The following is a 19,431-nucleotide window of genomic DNA, read 5'->3' on the forward strand; positions in this document are numbered from 1 at the left end:
AGCATGAGAAAATCTGTTCACCCAGCACTTAAGAAACACTTTTGGGAAAACACAACAACAACAAAAAAGGCTTAAAAAAAAGAAAGCTCTCCTTTCTTGTCCCCGCTTAGCCGGAATGGAGATGATTATTCAGTATAAGCAACACAGAGCTTAAATTATTAATGGAACCATTTGCACCAAAGAGCAGGATTGAGGCAGAGCTGGTCCTGTCCCTCCCATCTCCCTGCCCACACCGGTGGGATGCAGGAACATGCCTTGGGACCACACAATCCCCATCCCTGCATCAGCCTTGGCCAGAGACTCTGGTGCAAGTTTAAAGGGGGAAGAAAATGGGGGACAAAAAAGGTATGAGGGGCTGCAGAGGGACCATTTTCCCCCTGCGTGACCATTGAGATCACTTGGTACCAGCCTTCACAAGCAAAACAGCTTTCTTCTTCTTTACCTTTCCTACAATATATTTATTAAAGAGCAATCTATATTCATTAAAAAGCAAAGCCAGGGTGATGGTGGGATGGGGCTGCTCCCCTTGCTACACCAATGAGTTGACAGTTGCTGAAGAATTTGATTTAGCTTCTGGTTTTCCTCCCTGTAAGGCTGTGATGCTACAGGGAAATAAGGTGTTTTCTGCCAAGGATGCTGCTAACCCAGAAAGTGGGCAGCATCCCTGACCTTCCTCATCCTCCCAGCACAGCACCTGAGTACTGAACTCACCAGGACTAAAGGACTCCACCAAAACCAGCTTTATCACATTAATATTTACTGGTAATGAAGTCAGCTAACACTTAAAACTCCAATCAAATTAGGGAAGCTATAATGAACAAGAAGTGGTGCATTAATTCATTAGCAGGGAATTACGCTACATTATCTCAGCAAATACAGCAAAACTTTAATTGACTGGCGGTGTTTTCAAATGGCTTTTGCTCCTTTGTCTCCATTTACACTGTGGTGTCTTTTTCTGGCAGCAAAGACAGGAGAAGTGAATTAACTCCTGCTCCTTGGGGAAATGCCTTTGTCTCTTGGATGGGAACAAATACCCAGAAAAGATACTAGAAATTTTCCTTTTCAGTTCCTTCTGCATGGGGAAAATGAATGTTATTTATAATAAGCAACTTAAGTGCTCAGGAAACACCTTTGCAAAGGTCACTGCCTGTAAAAGCTCTGCTAGCAGCATCAAGACTTAAAATAACATTCTAAGATAAAAAGGAGAGGGGGAGGAAAAACTTGTAGCAACTTCCTTGAATATTAATATACGTAATTGGGAAATTAGCCCTGAGACCCAGCTGCCACTTTGTACATGCTTAATACATAAAGTTCGGTATCAAAAAGTAACATCCTCTTTAATGCCCACAGACCTGTGCAGATGCATAGGGCTGAGAACAGACACAACTCAATAAATCCCTGCACCCTTCGCATCCAAGCGCATCCCATGTGGGGTGATTTCCACTTGCAAGAGCCAGCTCATATCCCCTCTACCCCTACCTCTTCACTTAAAACATAACACACAGAGAAACTCCAGTCTTTAAAAACACCAGAGGGTATTTTTCATGCTTTTTCACAGTACAGGGAGTATTTATTTCTTTTTAATGAGCTTCCTATGGCTTCACAAATCTCCAGGAGCTGCTGATTTAGGGACAGCTCTGCAGTAGGAGAGTGTGGCTAAAGCCCCTTAGCTGGGGTCTAAGGGCAGCAAATAAAGCAGGCTGAGATCCCAAAGGCATTTGAGGCAGAAATAAGATCCTTGGGACATCAGGAAGTTGATTCCCAGCGGTAAATAGAATGTGGAAAGGAGCTCCTTGCACCACAGCAGCTGCAGCAACATGTTTAAATGGCCAGGTCTGCACCAGATCCATGCAGCATTTAAGGCAAGAGTGCTCTTGGATTGGAAAAAAAACCACCACACACAGAACAGCAATAAATAACACTGGGAAGTCCTTGGGCTGCACAGATGTAGCTCCCTGCAGCCGCAGGGCTCCACAAGCCAGGTTCTGTTTGTATTTAATTACAAGGCAGGCAGCTCCAGGATCTTCAGGGAGGCTTCTTGCTTTCAAAACCGAGAAATAAACCCCTGAAATGACACCCCGGCCTCAGCAACCTGGAGTTTTCCATCACATCTAGAAATTTAGGTTAAAAAAGGCAACCAACCTACCTTACAGAGCAGGAATCCTTTGCAGAAAAGCCCCTTTGCTGTAGGGCAGGTGACAGTGCAATAAAGGGGACAGTCCCATGGGATGCACTGAATCACCTGGTCAAATATCCTGCTTAAATATAAACCCCAACCCCCTGAGTGGATGATGAGGGTGCACTGGTCTTGGTAAGTCTTCCATTAACTAATTATTCTACCCTGCCTTTAATTGTTCTTGCTGAGGTGGGTGTTAGCACTCTCATCACTTCCACAGCACAAATCTGCAAATGAACATACCAAGCAGCTCATTTTTACCTTTAAATTCCTGTAAGAAGTACCTAATAATTCTCCTGTGTGGCAAATTATTTTTCTTTTAATTAATTGCCTTGAAGGCCACTTACAGCCTATCACCAACATCTCCATGTAACAGGGTACTTCCAGCAAACTGGAGACACACATGAATAACCCCCACACATCCTTGTTCGCGTTATTAATTCCTACACATTGATTGCTCCGCCAACATCCACAGCTTTCTAATTAAGTCTTCACTCAGATGCTCATGTGTGCAAGCAAAATGAATGCTAATAAAGGCCAGAAGCAGCAGTTCTGGGATTGGGGTTGCTGGTGTTCACAGGTGGGGAAGAGCAGGTGAGTTGAGCATCACCACCAGCACATACCACATATTTTCTCTCTTTAAGAGAATGAGAACACTAGGTCCTTTTGTTGGTAGATTCTTGGGAGGATGGGAAGAAAGTGGCTTTATAGAGGAGTGAGGAACCTTAAGACAGATGGTTAGAGGACCATGCATGTGGGACCACCGATGAAGGACAATCTCCAGCACCAGCAGCCCTTTGGCACAGTGACATCCCAGCCTGGCCACACACTCAGCCCAGCCTCACGCTTTGCATCACAGTAAAAAAATTCATTAAAAAAACAATAGTTTTTAATCTTCTGTAGCTCCTTCAGGATGTAGCTGGTGCATAAAACATGAAGGCTGACAGCCTGATCTGGGAAGATTTCAGCCCAAAACAAAAGCTTACATAGCTGCTTCATTTTTTCACCTGATTATTTCAGCTCAGCTGCTTAATTTCTTGAAAACAGAAGCAGAAACATTTGCCCTAAGCACAGACATCCCCAAGCTTTCCAACCCAGCCTGCCCAAGGAGGCCATTCCTGCTCCAAGCCCATGGAGCACAAACGCCAATTTAATTTCTCAGTGTGAGGAAAGGCTCATTTACAGGGCTGTAGCTGCACTCAGGCTTTGTTGGAGAATGTCGTATGGAGAATCAGCATCACTAGATTGCAGCCTAATGGTTGGGGGTTTGTAGCCCAAAGAGCTTCAGGGCAGAAGTACCATTTCCAGCCTTGAGCTGCCAAATCTAAGTAATGTCTTTAACAGCAGCAGTTTTCCAAAGACACTAGCAAAAGCAAAAGGACCAAACAGCTGAGAACTGGGGCTTCTGGCATTGCTCTGAGATTAATTTGCTGCTTTGCACTTTTTTTTGCTCCTTATCCAGGGCCAAGAGCAGTTTCCTCAGCTCAGAAAAAGCTGTTGTAAGCATCAGGTCTCTGACTTCCCTATTCATCCTCTTTCTTTTAATCATAGAGTGACCAGCCATCCAGCCATCACCCCTGCTTCTTATATAGCCAAGGCCATACCAACCAGAAGTACCACCCATCTTCGGCGCTTCTCCATCTCCAATACCAAGTCTTTCACAGTTGTCCCAGTAGCAGAAGCCATGCTCAGCCTCAGCACCCACAGAAATCCCAGGGTTAGAGCCACCTCCTTATCCAGGCTACAACAAACCCAAGACAGAACTTCTGTTATCATGTTCTCCAGTATCATCACTGATAAGGAGGAGCAAACTGGACTTCTAGAACCAGGAATCCATTTAAGATCATATAGTCTTCCCTCATTCACCTGAAAACAGGAGCCATACCTTGTTTGCAGGCAGTGTTTTGGATTCCTTGCTGTCCGGCACAGTTTTGCAGGCCGGGCATCCACCACTCACGGAACCTCAACAGGACATTTGGAAAGTCCTCCTGCAGAGAGGCACCTTCCATCTCCAAGTGCTGTGGTTTGGGAGATGCTTTCAGGTTGCAACAGCTCTGCACATCTTTGGTTCATTGGTGGCTTCCCAAGAGCTTGTGGCCACCTCCACAGTAGACGGCTTATCTGGAGGATAGTCCATGAGGACAACCCCAGCTCCCATTTGAGCAGAGCAAAGGCTGCCTGCTGCCCCTTCTCCCCACTGAAGACACAGGAAAGGACAGAAACACTTCTCTTTATTCAGATTGAGGAGTTACAATTAGGCTCCAGGAGGGCAGCTACATTTTTCTGCACACAAGAAACAACCCAAGAGCAGTTAAGCTCAGAACAGTGGCTGCTGTGAGCAGGGCAACTTGGACCAGCATTGGAAGCCCTTCAGCAGCACCTGAAAGAGACAAGAGCCACTTACCAGATCACCTTCAATTAAGACCTGAAGATACAGTCAAAAAAACCCATACATACCATGTGAGGTCTTCCCTGATGGCACAAGACCTCCTGAGGAACTTCTTAATCCCTGAGCTGAATCCAGGATCAATAGCGGTCCAACTGAGACTTCAGCCTCCGCTGCCCTTGAGGACCCACCTGAGAAGGTATGGACATGAACAAGTTCACAGGAGAGGTAATTCCTGCTTAGGCCGGACTTATAGAAGAGCAGCTTTCCAGCAGTTTTAAACAGAAGGACATACAGACACAGTTACTTGCCCAAGGCTGCTGGAAAAGAGCTGGGTTTGTCCTTAAGGCAAGATCCATTTTCTGAAGATCTTCCAGCATCTTTGGCCATCACAGCCTAGAGGGTCACCCTGCCTTGGGGCTACATTTTGGACACCCAGAGCCCTACCTTGCTTGGATGAGATGTCTCTCTTGGATCGTCTTGCTGGCCATCTGGCCAGAGGGTTAGTTCTCCCAGGGTATCCTCCATACAATGGACAGCTGCCAGTCTCACAGCAGCTGCAGATGTCTCCAGTACCCTCCACGGGAGCCCACCTGGAACACAATTACCTGTAAAGCATTTTCTCCAGGCCGGTCCCCTCCCTTCATGCACCAGCTACTCACAGGCTGCTGGCTTTGTTGAAGGAACAGGCCTTGTTCAATGGATTTGGGGCTTGGTCAGCTGGGGAGACCTTCAGGTGGCAGGTGATATAGATCTGGAAGGGGAAATTAAAGCAACATCCAAGGTTAATTAAATTCATCCATGCAGAACAGCACAGCTTCTGAACACACCAAGGGTAGAAGAGTGGCCACCACATCTCACCAAGTTTCTGTCATCTCCTGCAAACTTGAATGCATCAACTGTGAACTGCAGCATTTCCTGCCTCAGCCTTGGAGAGATGAAGGTTGAAGTGGTGTCATCTGATCTCCCATCCACCAAGCACCTAGACAAGGGCCAGAAGTCAGGGACATCCCAGCCAGCTGCAGCAATACCACCCAGAGAGCCCCGCACCCCTTACCCGCTGAGGTCAATCAAGGCATATCGGGGAGAAGAACTCCTGTCAGGACTCAGAGTAGCAACACAGTCATCCACAAAGAGCCTTAGAGGTATATGGTTCCCAGAAGCAACATCAGCCTGGAGATGCAGGCTTTCCCCAAGCTGGAAGCCATTGGAGAGCCTCTCAGCGCTCCAGTCATCTGGAAGGTAGATTTAAGCATACAGGTTAATTTGGAGACCCTCCCTTACACATGGGACAGCTTAACTGAGCAGCAACCCCATATGCTACTTTCACCAGGTGTGATTTTAGCCCAGATTAGAGCTCCGGGCTCTCAGCATGTGATGAAGAAAGACAAGGGGCTGCCAGGTCTACACCCACCATTCATGAGACGTAGGGAGAACATCAGCTTCTCTTCCGCCGACAGGGTAGAGCGGAACGGAGCCCATGTGGGCTTGATGGCTTTGCTGCTCACGTTGCCCTTCCTAAATACAAAAGATGGGTGTTAACAAGGATATCACCATCACCTCAAGTGCATGGGAGGAGAGACACTGCCCGCATTTGCTCACCTGGGATAGTGACACTCAATAGGAACCACAGCTGCGTTGGTCCTTACAATGACTGGGTTACCAGAAGGAGTAGGTTTGTAGGACAAAATTGTTTTGTAGATCAAGGAGTCTGGGGTCATCTGGGAAGAACATTTGGGAGACTCAATAAGTCAATAAAACAAACTAGTCAACTAGAAGCTCAACACCACCAGATACCCAGTACTGCCTGTACTGGGACACACAGGTCCCTCAGGTGTAAAGGCACAGGCTGACCTCCATACTCCCAGTCCAGTCCAGACAGGATGCTGTGAAGCTTTGCATTGCCATCCCAGCCCAGGAGAACATACACTCACACAGTTGCATTCTTCTAAGTCATAAAAAGACCACAAGCCTTACTTGCTGCTGAGTGTACGCCTGAGCTAAGTCCTCAGGATGGTATCTCCCCCCATAGAACTACCTCTGCTATAGTCACACCATCAGAGATCCGCTGCAACCAACTGAGCCCCTTCTCATGGCAGCATTGTGCCCCTTCATCCCCAACCCTGTTATCACCTTTACTAGGTCATCTCTAGGCCCAAAGATGAATTAGGCAACACAACTGCACATTGCTCTGTAGCAGTTAAAGTGCCCACAATAATTCTCATTTCCCCAGCCAGTGCTGGTGAAAGCCCAGGGAAAGTCCATTACCCATGCAGGGATGGAGAAGCCCCTCACCCCGGTGTCCCACCTCACCTGCAAGGTGCTGCCACACTCATGCAGCCCAGCCACAAAGGTCACCACACTCTCAGTAGTGTCCTGTGCCAGAGGCAGGCAGGCAGCCGAGCCCAAGGTCAAGTCCACAGCCTTGACAAGACGCCCTGTACCAAAGAGGTCCCTGTGCACCGTGACCACAACCTGCGCCTCCTGGCACTGCACAGCGACAGGGTGCAATGGGGCAGCAGCCTGAAGCTGGGAAATGTCCACCCATGCCCAGGGGGAGGGCTGGGAGAAGGAAGGGACACGGGGCCGGCTCCAAGAGGAGTCCCCCCGCATCCTCAAAACCGCCGAGTTCCTTTGGGGCAAACCCCATGGACTGTAAGATGCTACTTCAACCAGCACCCAGCAGAACAGAGCTGCACCCAACCTGCCTCCAGACCCCATCCTGACCCCAGCAAAACCAGTTCACAGAGGAGATGCTGCTCAGGAACCTTTTATAGCAGCACTCCCAGCAGCCCCCAGCCCAGATGGGACACACCTGGGGTCCCCACCCAGCCAGGAGCAACCCAGGGCAATGGGATCCAGCTGGGACCATCCCTCCTTCTAAGGGCATGGAGGGTGATTTCCCTGGAGTAGTTTGTCCCATGTCCCTCTGTCTTGCCTGTTCGGGGTAGCATCAGCTGCCATCACCTCAGTGGCCAACTGGCCACAAGCCCGTGTCCTTCTATTATATGAGATGAAGCCAGTTTTGGCCACCAACATGCCAAGGGCCCAGACAAACATTTATCCTCTCATCTCCTCCACAACATCAGCATCAGCAGTTTCCCAAAATCCAGGTCCTGGAGCACCACTTGAGGTGGCACGTTCAGAAATGGAGAGCACTCTGACTGCAAAACCCACCTGGGCTCTGGCCCGTGGGTGTTGACAATCTGTCCATGCTTGATTTCATGGGTATCCATGCTGGGTAATCATCTATCGAGTAATGAAGGCATCATAACCAGCTTATTTGCATAGAAAGCAGAGGTACAGAAGCCGATCTTCCCATAATAGCAGCTGATAAGTGAATGGCAGGCATAATCGAGAGATTAATTGGCCCTTGTGTCTTAATTACGCTAATTGGCACAGCTGCTCGTGTGTACAGTAGGATGACTAATGGCTCTACATCGCTGAGCTGGATGAAGAGGTTGGGGTCACCCAAAGCTGCTTGTGACGGTGGCAGAGCCCAGTGAGCGATGTCCCCCCGACACGGGAGCGATGCCCCCACTCACACCCGCTCTTCAACGGAGCAGCCGGACAAACCAGGAGGGTTTTTTAGCCTCAGTGGTTGTGTTTCTACCAGTGCTTTACATGGGTGTGCAGGGAAATGGGGTTTACTGGCTGAAGCATCTGTCGTGGTTGAGACAGACAAACGACATAGACCAGGTTCTTTCCGGATGAAAGTAGTAGATGCCATTTATTGCCACAAGTGCATTTTTATACAGTTTTACCAATTCATGTGTCTTTTCACTGTTGATTACAAGTTACAGCAGTAACATCTCATTGGCTATTTTTGCTATCATCAGTGTTACTCTTTTACTTCCTCCTCTCTCACGGGTACATCCTGAACATCTCTGGATACTCCTTCACTCCCATCTTTCTCACGGGTAGGCCTTAATATCTTCAAGGCTAATTTCTGTTCCTATTCCCTCCATCAGGGAATCAACGGATCCACTGTAGTCCCACAAGCATGTTCCTCCTGGTTTGCTGGGATCTGCAGGGTGGGTTTGGGATGGGGTGACCGGTGGGTGACCATTTTTAGGGGAGACCCCAGCAAGGAGCTGGATGAACAAAGCTCCACCAAGACCAGGGGGGTGCCCAAAAACTCCTGGGGGGATCCCTGCATTGTGCATTCCCTGGTGTCTCCCCGAAGCATGAATAAAGCCACACACACGCACGCCATCCTCTGCTGGCATGATCTCCGTGTCCCAGCCTCACCCCTGAAATTTTTATGAGTGATGAATAAATGATACAAGAAAAACCCCACCAGTGGCTCGAGCTCTATTAATTCAGCAAGCAATGGGTTATCACCAAACCCAGCTCATCCCTGTGCTATATCGGTGGCTTCCACCCCACTGGGACACACCAGCCAGGTTTGCTCGGGGAGCTCCTGCAGCCAAAAGCATCCAGAAGGATGAGAGGTGACACTTGTGCTGCCCACAGCCCTGTCACCCTCCCTGGCACTGAATGTCCAGGGGCTGATTCACCCAACCTCCTGCAAACCATCCCTACAGGGAACATCCACAGGGATGGGTGCCTGCACCCCGCGCATCTTTGCTCCCGCTCCAAAGGGAATGGGATAGAGGCGAATAAGTTCAGGTGTCTGGGATGAAACAGGGACGGGAGATTAAATAGTCTGAAAAAGCCTTAAAGAGTCTGAAGCCGTTGGGTGGGGAACCGCTTTATTCTCGTTCGGGTGCAAAAAGAAATCAATAGGCAGCAAACAATAAAAATCATCCACCACCTCCCTTCTCTCGCGCTGCAGCTCGTGCCTTATCCATCACTGTAATCTGCATTTAATAGCCCTTTCTGTCTGCAGAGTCCTCCGAGTATAGATTTCCTCCAGGAACAAAGGACACTGGGGGACATCTTTTTGCCACAGTGGGTTAACAGAAGCTTGAGGTCTTCTGTTAGATGGGCAAGACCAACGGCTGGGTACGTCCCACCCACACTCCTCAGAAAGCCTTGGGTTGAGCACGACGAGTCCCACGGTGAAAATCTTGGATCCATGCTGTAGGAAGCAATATCCCAACCTCCCTTTGGGATGGGTCTTCTGAATTTTTCAGTTTTATTCACAACTTCAGCACCTGAGATGAGAAAAATCATCTCTCTGTCGGGTATGGCAAAGAACTGCACTGTCAGGGCTTTATTTGCCAGGGTGCTTCTTCACTGGCGTGTTAAATGCTGTATTAATCAGGGAATGGAATACTTCTCCAGCAATATTTAAGCAACATCTCCTTACCTGAGACAGCACATGTTTCTCTAAGGCTCATTAAGCAACACCAACCTCTCTCCATCGTCCCCGAGAAAATGATGCTATCATGGCTCAGATCCCACATTGCCGAGGGGTTTGTCTCATCTACTCCGAGTAACGATGGTAAAACGACATTGAAATGCCACCCGATCATAAAACAACATAGAAACATCACCCCAGTTCCCTCACCCCCATGCCAGCCCACAGAGAAATGATCCCTGCTTGGCCAACATGGGAAATAAAGGGGAATTGGAGTTTGAAAATTGCATTGCTCATTAATTTTCCTGGCTGGAGACAACTTCTTCACGCCAGGTAGGGGTTTTTTTAAGCGATGTCACTGTTTCGTTTCAAATCTCTCTTAAATGGCTTCTGAGTCACCGCGATAAATATTCCCTGTGCCTCCTTTCTGCTTCGGATCCCTTGTAACTGCTGAGGGATAAATTGCTTGAGTTACCCGAGATAAATCACGCAGGATATCCAAATCTGTAATTAAAACGTCTCTCAGCCCCACTGCTAACTCTGATTTAACAGAACCAGATGCAGGCGGAATAACCCGCTTGGGACTGGGCTCTGAAAAATGGGTCCTGAGGGGGAAAAACTGGCTCTGAAAGTGCTGACTCCACAATATTTCTTTGGGAATATCACGTCGCTCGGCATCCCCCATCAAAATGATTTGGGTACCGGCACCGATGGCACAAATGGAGAGTTTTTCAAGGCCTTTTCTTGCCAAAAAGGAACTTTAGAGCGTGCCAGCGCTTTGCATTGGCTCCAACTTGCCCCTGGAAAGCAAATGCACAGAGCTGGTGCTGAGCTGGGGGGTTTCCCCATCTCACTTGTTGCACTGGGAGAAAACCAAAGGGAAATGAAATGAAAACCGGTCACCCACAACAAATCCTGGACTCTTTGAGCAATTTAAATCTTCTTTTGGTTATTGCTCCCCAAGCAGAGGTAGAAAGGGATTTTCAAAATGATTGGACGGGGAGACTCATTCTGATGCTTTCTGATATAACCAGCCAAATGCGATTTAGCTGTTGTTTTTTCACCCGTCGAGGGTGTTTGGATGAACTCGCAGCCTCGCCTGCTCCCGGGAGGGATAAGAGCAAACACAAGCGAGCTCCAGCGGCTGAGCTGCTGCCAGCTCTCTATGCCGAGTCCTTCGCCGTCTGTACCCATCAAATCCCACTTTGGTGATTGGAAACTCATTGTTATCCGGGAGTGGGAGGGGAAGGATGGAAACCCCTCAGATCCACCCAAAGAAATGCCCCAGAAAGCTCCCAGCTGGAGGAGACATCCCCAGGGACGCCGGCACCATCTCAGGACCTTCCAAGATGGACACGGGGAGCTGGAGGTGGTTAACGGCTTCATTAATGATACCTCCTGGCATGTCATTAAAAATGGCACTGGCACTTAATTCAGGCTGGAGATCAAAGCCCCAAAATGAAATCCATCCCCTCCCTAATCTGGGTTTGATACCAGCACGCTTTCCCTCATCTCACTGTAAGAGATATTTTTCTATCGAAATGCAGAGCCCGGCTTCATGCCCAGGGAAGGACAACTAAAAATAATCCTCCGCAGGTGACTTAGGAAGGTCCCTTCCCCATCAGACCCCACTTGCATCCCATCGATGGGATTAACCAGCCTGAATTTCTGAGCAATCTCTGACAGATGACAATGTCCCTTCAGGACTTTGCTCTTCGTTCTGCTGCTCAAGGTGTTAAAATAAAGTGGAACAGGACGTCCTCCCCTTCGCTGGAGTGGTTTTTCCCCCATGCTGGGTGAGGGATGAGGGTGGCAAAGTGTAAGGCATCATGGTAGTAACAAGGGACCAAGGGACCAACAGGGCAGGGCTGAAAGGGGGACATAAAGCTTTCACTCTGGGAATTTCAATATTTAAACTAATTACGGCTAAAGCTGCATCCTGGAGACCACGCCAAGCCCAGAAAGCAGTGTCCGAAACAACCCCCGAATTTATTTTGTCAAGGCACAAAAGTCCCCTTCAGCTTCTGGATTTTAAATAAGGACAAAAACCAGCAGAAGAGCCGAAGGGCACAGTGGGGACTTCACCCACCGGAGCAGGACCAGGGACACGCCACCCTGGACGGGGCTTCGAGAAACCTGGTCTAGTGGAAGGTGTCCCTACCCATGGCAGGGGGCTGGAACGAGATGTTTAAGGTCCCTTCCAACCCAAACCATTTATGATTCTATGATTCACCTGGCCAGCAGGTCACCCCCAAGCCCTGCCTTTTAACCACCCCTCAAAAAAATCCCCCAGGTTAATTTGAGGCAGGGGATACCCACCCCAGTGGGATTTTGCATTTAAGGCAAAAATCAAAGTCCAGTGGGAGCCACACTGGTGTAACATGAAAAAATAATCGTCCCCATACGTCCCCGGAGTGACACATTCATTGGGGCCAAGAGCATGGGCTCTGTCCCCCCTGTGCCTGGACATCCCGCAGCTCCCATCCATCTTCCCAGAGCTCCATCAGTCGCTCCCAGGGACCTCGCTGAGCCCATCACCCATCCCGAGGCCTCTGGGCTTGGAAAAGGCACCGAAGTTTGCCCTGGAAGGCACCTGGAAGGCGACTTGTTTGGCTGTGGCCACCCAGAAGCAGGCACAGAGGGTGCTCAGTTGTTCTCAGCCCCACATGGGGACGGACAGACGGACGAGGAGAAGCCTCCACCCGCGATACAGCATCCTTGAGAAGGGTGCAGTGGTATTCGGGGTTCACCGGGGATAAAGAGACGCAACCTCTCTCCAGCCCCAGGGCACCCCGAAGACACGGCCGGGGAAGGTGGAGGGTGACAGGGCCTGGGATGAGGGTGGCAGCAGGTCCGTGCCCTCCCCAGGGCACCCCACTGGTCCCCAACTAGGGACATCTCAGCTGGTCCAGGGTACAAGGCGCTGCTTGGGGGTGTCCCAGCTCCCGTCAATCAATTTCTTGCTCGTTATCTGAGGAGAGAAAAAAAAAAAGACCAAATAAAAATTGGCAAAGGCATTAAAAAGAATAACAATTCACAAGTTAATGAGTTAATTTGGGCACCGGCAGCTCTGGGCTCTCCTTGCCCTGGAAAACTGGGATCCCCACTCCCAGGGCCTTAGGCAAATACAACCAGGCACATGTAGGGTTGTTTTTATCCCTCCATCCATCCTCCTGGCTAGAAAACACCCCCACAGGCAGCAAACTCTGGGAAATGTTATTATTCAAGGTTCGTTTCTGCTGCAGAAGTGGTTGAGGAGCAAGCGGGAGACGTCTTGCACGCGAGGTTAAGCAAACAGGCTGCATCGGGGATGAAAAGCCGAGGGGCTGGGAAGCCAAGCACGGTCTGCAGCGGCTGGCGAGGGGGAGATAAGGGCAAGGAGGGGAAAAAAAAGAGAGGCAAAGTGGAGCAGGTTGATGCTTTGCTAACTGAGTGAAGGGAAAGGGAGAAAAGGCTTTTAAAAACCCATCGGGGTGGCAGGAGGGGGAAATTGCATTGCAGAGAAAACAGGGCTGTTAATAAAAGAGGAAGGGAGGGTTAAATTAGCAGCAATTCACTGGCAGCAGAGGCCAAGCCTCTGCCTTTAATAAGAAAGGAAATAAATTATAAAGATTTTGATCTTGGGAGGAGGATGAGTCGGGGAGGAGCGGGGCTGACCAGGCACCGGGCTGGGATGGGTGATGGGCTGTTGGCAGCACTGAGGTTGGGAGAAGATAACGAAAGAAATAGGAGCTTTGACTAATTCTCATGAATTTCCACCAGTAATTTGGTGCTGGGCTGCTGGTGGGGAATTCTGCATGGGGAGGGATGAAGCTCATGCCTCCCTCTCCGCAAGGCAAGGATGGACCCCAGCAATTCCCCTTCCCTTTGCAAACTGATGGCAGCGCTCAAAAACAGACCCAAATTCCTCGCAATGCCCCGGGTTGGGCGCTCACCGTCTTCGCTTTCCTTGCTCTTCAGTGGCTGCAGAGCTGCAAAAAGTAAACCAGCATACAGTCAGTCCCCACCACGTGGGACGGAGGGAAGCAAGGAAACACCTCCCAGCCTCATTTTGGGGAACACACCCCAGCTGCACCCATCAATTTCCATCTCAAACCAACCCCCAGTCCTGAAATCTCCCCGGCAGCAGAGCTGGCATCCCAAGCAGGCTCGCTCTTGCAGACAGAAGCAATCACTACATGTATAATTAACCTGTTTAACGACACCAGAGCACTACGAGTGCTTTTTATTACAAGATAGCGTGGCTTATCATGGAGCTGCCAGCCTGAGGGGTGCATGGCAGAGCAGGGAACACGCACAGGGGGGCTGAGCATCACTGGAGGGTGCAAAGCACATGAGTGTTTGCTGGTGTTGGAAACAGTGGCACGAACATACACTACAAGGCATATATATAATAATAATAAGTATATAATGAGCATCATTCACCCACCTGTCTTGGACTGTTCCCCCTCTCTGATCTGCTCCTCTGTCCCTGCAAAAGAGCAAGCCAGACCATGTGAAGCATCTGCCGGGCTTCACCCCACCCTGAACCCCATTTTCCCAGGTTTGGTGGGTGTCCCTTAGACCACCACCGTCCCCATCACTGCACATTCCGGACTTTGCTCGGCACCAGGCGCTGCCAAGCCGCTGGTGATGCTCGGAGAGGAGGCGACTGGTACCCACTTGCACCCAGCACCCCGTGGAGGGTATTTCCCCCATCTCAAGGCTGTGCAGGGTCCCTGCATGATTTCTGGCTGACACAGAGCCACAGCAAAATGTTATTGCTGAGGGCGCGCAGCTGTCAGTGCAAAACATCGCAGGCTGGGAGCCGCGTCCTGATGCTAAAGGACTGAGGTCAGCTGGCCCGGGGCCATGGCTGAGCTTCACAGCGCTGCAGATCCCCTGGCCGAGGAGAAAATACTCTGTTGCAGAGGGAAAAAAATACATATATACATATATTTTATATATATATATCCTGAAGATGGTTCTCTGCAATCTGCCAGGGGAAAACCCTCTTGGACTCCACTGCTGGGGACACCCCACAGCCAGATATCGCACCCCCCAGCAGAGAAAAGGGGAGCGAAGGGGGAGCCCCCGGGGATGGAGGCGGCGGGTCCAGGCCCCGCAGCATGATGCTGGCAGGGAAAGGCTTTGGCAGGAGGTGGCGAGAGAAAACAAACAGGGGAACGTCAGCAAAGCTGCTCCTGCAGCCATTTTTAAAGCAGCAAAGCCTCCCCTTTTTGTGCAAGTATCCCTCCATAATAAAAATATAATTTTTTTAAAAAGGAATTAAAAAAGCAAACAGGAAAAGGATGCGGAAAACAAGAGCATGGAGCATCTCATGTTATTTCCACGTGTCAAAGCATGTGGCATTTCCACGGTGGCACCTTCTCAGAGGAGATGCTCCGCATACCTCCAGGTGTGGGTACCACAGAGGATGCTCGGAGCAGGAAGATGAAAGGGGGAAGATACATTGGGTGGCAGGAAAAGCAGGTATATGTTTGAAAAAGCCACCTGGAGTGATGTGTGCAACCAGCACACAGCCAACCTCAGCAGCTCCAAGCATCCCTTCATCCTCTAAAAGATGCCCCCACCAAGAAAAACCCGTGCCAGGTAAAATTTGCCTTGTCGCCCCTATTCATCACCCCCTGCAAACCCCATCCCTTTTAGGGGGGAAAGTAACCGCAACGTTACCTGCATTTTCCTCCTCTTCCTCGCAGCTCTCACGGATTTTCTTCTGGCACACGTACGCCAGGACAATGAGCAGCCCCAGGACGCAGATGGCGAGTGCCACTGTCACCCAGAGAGCCACGGTGGGGAAGCGGGGGTGTTGGCCTAGCAGGGAGGGGGGAAGAGAAATATCAGCATGGTCAGCATCACTACTGGACTTAATATTGTTCTTCTTCAAATAAAACCTTGCCCCAAACCCTGCCCCTCCACAGACGTCACCCCAAGGCTCAGCATTTGCCCATGCAAAAGTTCCCCCTCTGGTCCCAACTAGCAGCATCCATGGGAGTTTTCCTGCAAGACTTTGATGCATCCAGCCATAAAGCTTATGCTCCACCAGGGACCCACCTTCCCAATCCAGTAAGTGCAATACCAAGAGCAATTAAACACTAATTAATGTTCCCCGGGAGAGCACAAGGTTATAAAGAGCTCCAGGAGGGCAGTGGGAGGAGCTCCAAGTGAAGGCATAAGGCTGAAGGCGCTTGAACTCCTCCAACTTGGGTTTCTGAAGTAGGATTGTCACAGCTGAGATGGAGAGCCCCAAATGGAGAGCATCCCATGGCCACGTGCCAAGGAGAAGACAACTACCATGCCCTGTGCTGGGTTTCTGCGGTGGTCTCAACTTGGATGGGGCAACCAGCAAAAACAGAGACTAAGAACTAAAAATGTCAGTTCTAGCTGGGACGCCAGCATGGGGTGACAAGGAGGACAGCACAACCCTTGTAGGTCCATGGGGAGAGATGTAGAGCAGGGATATGGGGCAGCAACCTCCTGGGTGGTTCTGGGTCACATTAGGGACCCTGGTACCACCACGGTCACCTTCTTGAGACAAAGCCCATCCCATCCTTCCCCCAACTTGGGCCCTCGCTGGCTCACCCATGATGGTGACAGAGGCACGGGTCTCCTCCTGCAGCACCGGGTTTCGCACCAGGCAGAAGTACGTGCTGCTGGGTTCCACCAGCACCAGGAGGACGCTTTGCACATCAAAGAGACCTTCCTCGTTGGCCACCTGGGACGTGGTGACGTTTTCCGTGATGTTGCTGCCCTGGCCATCTTGCCAGAGGACGCTGGCCTGGGGGTAGCCACGAGAAGCGTGGCAAATCACAGCCACAAGGTCTCCTGGCTTCAAGTCCTTGTTGGGCTCCAGGTACATACTGGGCTTGGAGTACGGAGCTGCAAAGGAGAGGACAGTCAGGATGAGGCAATGGAGAAGAACAAAGCAGCAGGATCTCGAGTAAACCAAGAGGCTGAGCAAGCCCTAGGACAGACTCTAAGAAGATCAACAAGTTGAAGCCTCCTCAGTTTTCATTCATGTTTGGCCATGCTTCCAGGTGGATGGCACAGGAGGGAGCACCTCCCCCTGTCAGCAATATTTTGGGGAGATGAAGCTGGTTGGTCTCTATGAGAGACCTGACTTCATGGGGAGACCACATCAAGGGTGGAGAGAGAAAGAGGCTCCATGGAGGACCAAAGCATGATGAAGAACCCTTTTCTGTGTGGGAGACATAGAGGGACACCCCAACTCTCCATCTCTCACCTGCCACCTGCAATGTCACGGCCGCGCTACTGGAATCCCGGACAAAGCAGGTGAAGCTGCCTTCATCTGAGACCTCCACACGTCGGAGGAGCAACGAGACATTGCCCTGGGCCAGCTGGTCATAGAAGAGGGCCGTACGGTTGGTGTAGTCCCCGCCCTGGTCTAGCAGCTGGTCCCGGCCACCGGAGAAGCTGTGGACCAAGCGCTTGGTGTCCGTCAGCTGCCAGATGAGAGTCAAGTCGTCAAGGCTGAAGTTGGCGTCGGGGGAGAAGGAGCAGTCCAGGGTGGCATCTTGGCCAAAAAGAGCCACGACGGGCTCATCCGGGACCTGGACCTCCATGGCACCTGGAGGACAGTGGCGAGGGCAAAAGCACATGGTGGTGAGACCTTAGAGGATCTACTTCCTTAATTCTCCATCCATTTAACATCTAAGCAAATCGAAGGATGCCCACGGGAGGGACCTGTGGGCAGGTGGCATCTCAGGACGCTTCCTAGCACCTACTCCCAGCCAAGCCCACAAACCTGAGGCACCGCTGCCTTCAGCTGCAGCCACGGGCACCCAAACCTGCACCCCCAGGACACACAGCCCATGTGGGAGAGAAGGTCGGTGGGTGACAGCAGTGGGGACACAATCCCATGTCCCCAGGACGAGGCAGCTCTGGGCAGGCAGGCGCTAGATGGCACCAGTGCTCCAGCACGATGCCAACTGGTGTGCCACAGCAAGATGCCAACCGCATTCCAGTGCCACGGCACGATGCCAACCGCATCCCAGTGCCACGGCACGATGCCAACCATGTCCCTGAGTCACGGTGGGACGCCAACCCTGCCCTTGTGCCAGGGATCAGTACCAACCGTGCCAGGGCTGCTTGTGCCTTCACGCTCAGAGCTGGTCCCATTGGCAGCGAGCAGTGATATCACCCAAAACAGACCCTGGGCACCAGCAGCGCTTTGTTCACCAATTCCTCCCAATCCCAAAAAGAGAAGGAAAAGGGGAAAAAACTGACCTCAGACCAAGGATTTGCGTAATATTCTGGCTTTAACAGAACAGAGCAAAGCTGTTACCTGCACCAAATACCTCCTTGAGGATGAGGGCAACAATGAGACATTAAATTTTAAACAAGAGCCCAAGTGGGGAGGATGAGGAGCCACAGGAAGGAGCTGGGCTGCAGAAGACCTGCCACGGATCTCAGACAGGCAGGAGAAGAGTCCTCGGGCAGCCTCCCTGGCTCTTGGCAGGCTCGAGAGCGTCACATCTCCCCTTGGCTAATAATAAATGCCAGGACGTTTCAGGAACATCACCCAGCCTGGCCGGAATCGCTGCTGAGCGTGCCAAAAGGCTCCTGTCCCCACACCCCTCCCAGGCTGAGGTGCTGCAACCTGGGGGGCCAGCACATGGGGACAGACCCAGGTAAGTAAGAAATTTTCAGGATTGGGTCCTCCCCTGCCTTTGTCATTCAGCTTTAGCACACAGGAGATGATGTCCCGTGCTATGAGGGTGGCCCATGTACACCAGAAGCCATCACACCTATGGGGTGATGCTCTGGGCAGCTGGAGGACCACAAAAACAGGAGAAACACCTCGTTGGCGCTGCCACCAGCTCAAAGGTCACTTTCTCAGGATGAACATTCAGGACATCTCCTTTGGGCTTGTGACACGCAGACAACGCCAACCCCAAACCCTCTCCAGCCCCACTCACCTGCCACGCTGAGCGCCAGCACTCCCAGGGCAAGCAGTGGGCAGAGCATCCTTGGCACGAGCAAAGCCGGGGTAAGGAAGCAGAGGCAAGTGCAGCCCCGGGTGTCCTTCTCAAAAGGAAACTTCTCTCCTGTGGTAAATGCCTTGAGCTAGGAAAGAAACAAGAAGGAAACACTGAGATGGTGTTGGGGAGCAGAGACAGAGAGCGAGAGGGCAGGAGAGCCACATGCCAACCAGAGCCCCCACCCTGTCATAAAACACAGGAGGGGCTCTGCCTCCAGCCTGGTACCGGCCCAGGGAGCGGTGCAGCCCTGCACTGGGCAGCCGAGGGACCCGGAGGCAAATCTTGTGCCGGAGGCGTTGGCCAGTGCCCTGGGGAAGCCACGTGAGCCTTTTCCCCTCCTCGCTGCTTCTCCTCCCCTTTTGTTTCTCTCTTTCTCAGCTTTTCCCCGCAGCTTTTGGCTGTTACATCCCCATCCTCCAAGAGGAAGCAGCTCTCTCCCGGTGTCCAAAATGGCTAAAAAAAAAACATAAGAGATTTGCAGATTCCTGGCTCCACCAGAGGCTCGAGGACTGTGAGGTTCAGCCCTGCTCGCAGTGAGAAAGTCTCTGGCATGAGGTTGCCCCAAAAAATGGGGAATAAAACCAGAGCGTCTCGGAGCTGG

General features: G+C 51.0%; 2 protein-coding genes across 2 annotated transcripts; both read right to left on the reverse strand.

Moving 5' to 3' along the window:
- Positions 1-4,546: 4,546 nt before the first annotated feature.
- LOC308044729 (zona pellucida sperm-binding protein 3-like) lies at positions 4,547-7,283 on the reverse strand (the record flags this gene model as incomplete). The annotated part of the gene is made up of 8 exons (XM_080351597.1): positions 4,547-4,556; positions 5,093-5,155; positions 5,225-5,316; positions 5,424-5,544; positions 5,620-5,797; positions 5,977-6,080; positions 6,165-6,283; positions 6,876-7,283. The coding sequence occupies 8 exons, from the start codon at positions 7,281-7,283 to the stop codon at positions 4,547-4,549; spliced, it is 1,095 nt and encodes a 364-aa protein (XP_080207723.1).
- A 5,493-nt stretch (positions 7,284-12,776) lies between these two features.
- CD276 (CD276 molecule) lies at positions 12,777-18,816 on the reverse strand (the record flags this gene model as incomplete). The annotated part of the gene is made up of 7 exons (XM_080351598.1): positions 12,777-12,799; positions 13,764-13,799; positions 14,258-14,299; positions 15,502-15,642; positions 16,411-16,707; positions 17,072-17,416; positions 18,768-18,816. The coding sequence occupies 7 exons, from the start codon at positions 18,814-18,816 to the stop codon at positions 12,777-12,779; spliced, it is 933 nt and encodes a 310-aa protein (XP_080207724.1).
- Between the last annotated feature and the right edge of the window lie 615 nt (positions 18,817-19,431).

The sequence above is a fragment of the Nesoenas mayeri genome, assembly GCF_963082525.1.
Source record: "Nesoenas mayeri genome assembly, chromosome: 11".
Classification (NCBI taxonomy): Eukaryota; Metazoa; Chordata; class Aves; order Columbiformes; family Columbidae; genus Nesoenas; species Nesoenas mayeri.